Consider the following 6,463-nt stretch of genomic DNA (forward strand, 5'->3'; position numbering starts at 1 on the left):
AAGCGAGGCCCAACAAAAAAACTGGAAGGGCGGTTCATTATACCGGAAGTTGGTCCAGATGGCGAACCGATCGCTCCAGAAGCTGCCGCCAAAAAATTCATAAGACAATCCGGATGTATTGTCAAGGACCACATCCCGATTAGCTTCAGGCTCTAGAGACCTTCCAATCCAAGCGAGGAACGGGATGCGGTACCCGAAAGGGAAAAAGAATGGTGCTGGCGGGAGCTTAAGAAAAACTTCACGGTTCCAGCTGAATCCGAAGAGATATGCAAGCGCTGGACCCTGAGTAAGATGGCCGAACAGCTGCAATCATTCAAGAAAAATTTGACGAAGAAATATATCAAGACCGGGACCACACCCGTATTTACCGGCGAGCTCGAAAAGCTCAGGGGTCACTGGGATGCATTTGTGGAATACAAGTCTTCAGAGCTTGGGCTTCAGAAGGTGCAGAAGGCCAAAGACAATGCCTCGAAGAAAGTGTACCATCACACTCTAGGCCAAGAAGGCTACAAGCTTGCAATACCCAAATGGGAGAAGATAGAGCAGGATCTGCTTGACAGAGGCATCCAACCTGCGACCATGAACTGGCCTGAAAGGTCAAGGACCTGGTTTTATGGTCACGGGGGAAGCTTGGACCCATTGACTGGTGACTGCATCTATGGGCCAAACATCCAGTGAGCAGCCCAGATACTACAGGAGGCCATACAAGCAGCGGCCGAGGGAACATTCCAGTCGGATAGAGACAGGGACGAGCTGACTTACGCCCTTGGGAATCCAGAGCATCCGGGCCGCACAAGAGGCAAAGGCGTGGTTCCGTGGAAGTATGGGTTCAGGGATTACATTGAATAAGATAGAAGCCGGCAAAGAAGAAAGAATGATGAGCGGGAGCACTTGCGTAGGCTAGAGGAACGACTCATGTCACACGATCAAAGACTGGAGGAAGAGGTTCAATGCCAAGTGGCCATAGCAATGAGCTAGCAACAGCAAACGCAAACGGTGCCTCCAGAGCCTAATGTCGCAGCCGATCACCTGTCTCAGCGGAAAAGCAGCTGCGCTTCCACAAACGTCGCCGTCGCCGAGCCAACGGGGATCTAGGCCGCAGTTGAAGCGTCGGCCCCGCAGCGATTTCCCGTGGATGAGATCACCCAGCGGACACCTTGTGACCTGCAGACTGCCGTTAAGAACTTAATGTTCACTGTTGCGTACGGTACCGCCATGCCAACCCAACCAGGCGATGTGTACCACGGGCAGCAAATTCCGCCTAGATACAAAAGAGTTGGCGTGGAGCAGGTGTGCCAGGGTTGGGAGACGCTCGAGCTTGATATTCCTGGAGGCGATGGGGAGAGGACACTAGCAGAAGCCATTCATGGCTACATCCTATGGGATAAGCGCTACATTGTCCTAAAGTCGGATGATCAAACACCAAGACCGGCATCTCCGCAAAACTCCCCAAGGGCAGCACTATCTCGGCAAGGTTCACCGGCACATTCTCCATCACCATCATCTCATGCGCCGATGAACACTCAAGCGTCACCGTCGCCTCCATGGTCACCCCCTCCGCCGCCGGCAAAGAAGCAGAAACGGCCGCCGGCAAAGAAGGTAGCTGCACTGGCTAAGGAGCCTCCAAAGAAGAAGGAAAAGGAGAAGAAAACCAAGGAGGCTCCTATTAAACCCTGGGACATGAGCCTTGAAGAATGCGATCGGATAACTCAAGAAAGAGTTAAAGAGCACTTCAAGCCGAAGCCGAAGTCGGAGCCCAAGAAAGTGATAAATTCGATAGATTTGAAATTTTTTAAGGGAATGTGCGAAGCAAATAAGAGAAAATTCATTCCGAGAGACCCCCCTTCAGACTACGAACGCACAATTATCAAAACTACTGAGAAAAAGAAGAGACAATCAAAGTCGTCGTCGTCCGACGTTCCACAGCTCGGAGCCCAAAAGAAACAATCAATAGAGCCTCTCGTAGTGGGACAGACGACGCAAGAACAAGACTTTGTTACATTTTTGAAAGAATCAAACCTGACGGCGGCTCAGATTGCAGGGGGAGAAGATATTCCAAAGGCCGATGTGGTCGTCAAATGGACGTTTGAGATCGGCAAAACTCTTGTACCCCCCGAAGTAGTGTCTGTGCTTCCAACGCAAATGTATAAGCTGCACCAGCACTACATGCGTGCGATGGCCGATTGCATCTTCATGCAGGGTGCAAAGATTAAAGATGACGATTTCTTACGGGGGAGGCCATTATATGGATAAACTGGGAAGAAATTTACCAACTATTCCATCAGGAGGCCCTCGACATCTCTATGGTCGGCTTGTGGGTTCTGTAAGTATTTTACTCTCCTTACATATTGTTTTGCATGATCTAAACATACTGATCTCTTGATTTATTCGGTATCATGTAGAATGGAGATACATACTTGCAGAAGAAAGGGATACTCTCACCTCGGCTTCATCGACCCAATTACTTGTAATTGGAGGCTTCTACGTGACAATTCCGATGAGATATTCCAAAACTTGTTCAAGTACATAAGCGTTCATCACAACAAGCAAATGATATTGTTTCCTTACAACTTTGCGTGAGTGATTCCTTCCGTCTAACTCTTTCTATTCTGTAATCGCATTGTTTAAACCTTAACTACCAAGAACTGTCTCTGTATAATCTTGCAGTGAACACTAGGTCCTAATTGTCATAATTCCCGAGAAGAGCCTACTCGTGGTTATGGACTCATTGAGGAGACCTCCAGAACAATACGAAAATCTTCTTAACATGATAAAAAAAGTAATTCTACCACTACTCCGTCGATGACCGATAATTTGAATCACTTTGTTACTTGACTATAATTGTTCTAATCATGCACAGGATTTGGAAAGATTTCGCTAAAAATCATCCAGGCAAATTTGACAAGGAATTGAAGATCAAGACAGATTTTGCGGTACGCACTTGGATGATTCGTTGCACGATTCATTAGTTTTATTATATATTCATGTAAATACCTGATAATTTCTTCTCTCTTAAAGTGTATGAGGCAGAAACAAGGCACTGTATTGTGCGCATACTATGTATGCGAGAACATCCATGGTCTGGTAGGTCCTCCAAAGGGCTGGACAGATTGGGAGGAGGAAGTAAGTAAAAAAACTTGTTAATATTTGAACTTTTGAACTCATATTTTAATTAGTCGAAATTAATTATCCCCTTTTTCCATAGGTCGAGGAGATGCGCGATAAACTCATACCAGAGGAAAAGATTATGGCGATTCAAGAACAATTCTTCGGATTTATTGTTGAGCAAGTCCTCGATCCAAAAGGCGAATTCTAATATGATGGAATATCTAATATTGACAATCGCAGCAAATATGACAATATACGCCTATATATGTAATTAAGAACGAAAATACCTATGTAAATATATATGTGTGTGTGTATTAAATTTCTATTTATGAGTATGTATGTATGTATTAAATTTCCAAAAGGCGAATTCTACTATGTAATTAAGAACGAATATACCTATGTAATTAAGAACGAATATACCTATACAAATATGATGGAGTATGTATGTATTATATATATAAGCACTGCAATAATATATATGTGTATATATATATATTTATATAATATTGGTCCTAGACATTTTCATATGTAAAGGAATTCACATGTATAGATATGTGTATACATATATATATAAGTGAATTAATTTATATATGAAAACTATCTAGGACAAATATTATATAAGTAACTATATATATATGTATATATTAGTGGAGATCATACACACTGAATTCCAATACATAAGTTTAATTGAAATGCAAAAGTATAATTGAAATAGAAAAAGAATTGAGAAAAGGAAAACATTAAAAAAAGGACCTTTTGTCCCGGTTGGTAACACCAACCGGGACAAAAGGGTGCGCCAGCCATGTGGGCGCTGGCAGCACCTTTTGTCCCGGTTGCCAGACCCGGGACAAAAGGGCACCCCCTTTTGTCCCGGAGTGGCGTTCCCGGTTGGGAAACAGGGACAACAGGGGTTTCCCAACCAGGACAAATCAACGTTTTTGTAGTAGTGATCACATTCAATAAGAAAAGTGGTGTGACCTCAATTACTACTTATAGACTTCAATTTCTTGTTTTTCCTCTTTCTTGTCTGTATGCAGCAAGAGCATAAACATGCAGTCCCAAAATTGCCCATAGAATTCATAAAGATATATAGAGAGATATAGATATAGCAGTCCGGCAGGACCATTAATATATCCTTGCAACTGTGTGGCTCCTATATGTCCGAAAAGAAAAGAAAGAGAAGGGTGATAGAGCCATTACACTGAAAGACTGTCGACGACAGCAACATGAACCTATTACAATTTTTCCCAACATATACCATTATTGTCCCCCCAAAAAAGGCAACAGCGACACTAAAAAGGACTTTTAATATCCACAAATAATGCGATTATATATGTGTAGCCACACGACAGTTAATTTGAAGTTTCGAGATGGTCGGCTCACGTTCACAAGAAATGTAAGGGGAATTAATCTTTTATGTGATTACTAAATAATAGGGTTTAATTTACTTTCGTCTCGTGCCGCTTGCATTTTTTTTCACCATGCGGCAGCCCCAAAATTTGCCCCAAAAGCACCAGCACAACCACCTGTCACTACCACCGGGTCGCTTCAAATTATTACGGTTATTCGGTTGATATCACTGTTTGGACAATGACAAAGGGAGGTAATAAGTCACGTGCTTTTATTCTCAAAGCATTGGCAGCGACAAAGATGAGCCTAGCTAGACTGCTAGAGCTAAGGCCTACTGGACACCACACACCTAGACCCATCCATACACAGTCCACAGACTTCGCTTGGATGTAATGTAAGGATCACTCCATTAATGAGGGATTAGCAATCATAGGCTACATTGCTGCATCTTACCTGCAGCTTCACTGCATACTTACTGTCTGTACTGCCTAGTGCCTATCTAGTTGCTTAATTGTAATAGCCGTGTTTCATGCACACAGTACACTGCTTGAAGAGGCTTCAATCTCTCCTTTTGTTCATGTTTGCATTTCTAGGCTTTACATGGAGTAATGATAAGCAAATAAATCTCATACATGTCCCGGCAAAATTTTAATAAAATGAAAGAAGAAGAGGTGAAGTGGAGTGGAGATTATGAGAAGAAGCAGAAATTAAGGGCGAGGGGGTGGAGGAGGGGATCAAGGAAAATCATCAAGAACCTGCTTTGACTTGACTCGATGCATGGCAAGGAAATCAATCAAAAGAGCTTTAATCATTAGCACACAAACATATATAACAAAAACTCTGAGGATGGATCGGTAACTGATTGCTCGAGGTGATGAGAACCTCAAGGACGATGACTGGAGCAGGAACTCATAGCTTCAGGGAGAGGTCGATCTCTTCGGTGAGATCGCTTCTTGCCTCCGGCGCCGTCCCGATCTGCTGTGTCGACGAGCTTGCCGTTGATCCCTGCGCAGCAATGCCCAGTTCCTTGCCCCTCCTAGCCTCCTCATCGGTCGCACCGCCGCGCTCGCCGCCATGGCCCGCGGGGCGGCGAGCGGCGGCCAGCTCGCGGGCGCGCTTGGCGACGCTGCGCTCGAACTTGTGGGCGTTCTGGTGGCCGCCGAGCGCCTGCGAGGAGTAGAATTTCTTGTCGCAGTAGGTGCAGGAGAAGTATCCGGGTGGCTCCGGCTCGGGTGTCAAGGACGGCTGCAGGGAGAGGTTTAGGTCCAGGTCGCCGCCGCCGCCGCCCTCGCTGTTGGGATCCATGGCGTGCGGGGAGCGCACGGCAGGACAGAGCTGCAGTCTCCCCCAAGGTGGTGAGAGAATTGGAGGTGCAGCTGTTTCACTACTGCTCGGCGGAATGATTAATGTGCTGTTGTGCTGCTCCATTGCCCCAATAATCCCAGCCCAGATGCTCAAGTACGTGTATACTACTTGTACAACCCTAGTGCGTAGAGAGAGACAGAGAGTGATGAGGTAGGTCATGTATTTGTACGCGTGGTGGTCCAGATAACCACTTGTAAGCACAGGATAGGCTACCCCAAAAACAATGAAAGGGACAAAAGATTCATCCATCTCGACCGAGCTAGCTAGGCAACGGCCACGTACAGAGCTGCAGGTTGCAAGCTGAGCAACTTGTTATACGACGCCAGAGCTGCTATTGTTTTGCCTACTTGGACCATATGGACCATTGGACCAAGATCCAATCCATCGATCCATGAATAGACCTGCGCGAGAAACGAACTGATTCTAATAAGACAGCACTACTCTGGCCTTGAGGTTGAGGCCCGTGATACCGTATGTAAAGTCTTGCCGTGGGAGCTTTTGGGCCTATTGTGGCGTGGGGGTTGGAAAAGAATTCAGAGGTCAAGCAATCGACTTCGGCCTCTCGCTGGCCTAGCGTACTCCAAAAAGCAAAACCTGTTATCCTACAGTTCTTTCTATTCTTTCTGATAATGTCGTCATC

The 6,463-nt window shown here is 45.4% G+C and overlaps 1 protein-coding gene across 1 annotated transcript; it reads right to left on the minus strand.

The window, feature by feature from the left end:
• Positions 1–5,002: 5,002 nt before the first annotated feature.
• On the minus strand, positions 5,003–5,964 carry LOC120660732. The gene has a single exon (XM_039939363.1). It carries the CDS (start codon positions 5,884–5,886, stop codon positions 5,368–5,370), a length of 519 nt encoding a protein of 172 aa, XP_039795297.1. The 5' UTR covers positions 5,887–5,964; the 3' UTR covers positions 5,003–5,367.
• Between the last annotated feature and the right edge of the window lie 499 nt (positions 5,965–6,463).

Source organism: Panicum virgatum, chromosome 2N (assembly GCF_016808335.1).
Source record: "Panicum virgatum strain AP13 chromosome 2N, P.virgatum_v5, whole genome shotgun sequence".
NCBI lineage: Eukaryota > Viridiplantae > Streptophyta > Magnoliopsida > Poales > Poaceae > Panicum > Panicum virgatum.

What these genes read in the sequence shown, in the direction of transcription:
- LOC120660732 (XM_039939363.1), bottom strand. Translation starts at nt 5,886, where the DNA reads ATGGAGCAGCACAACAGCACATTAATCATTCCGCCGAGCAGTAGTGAA.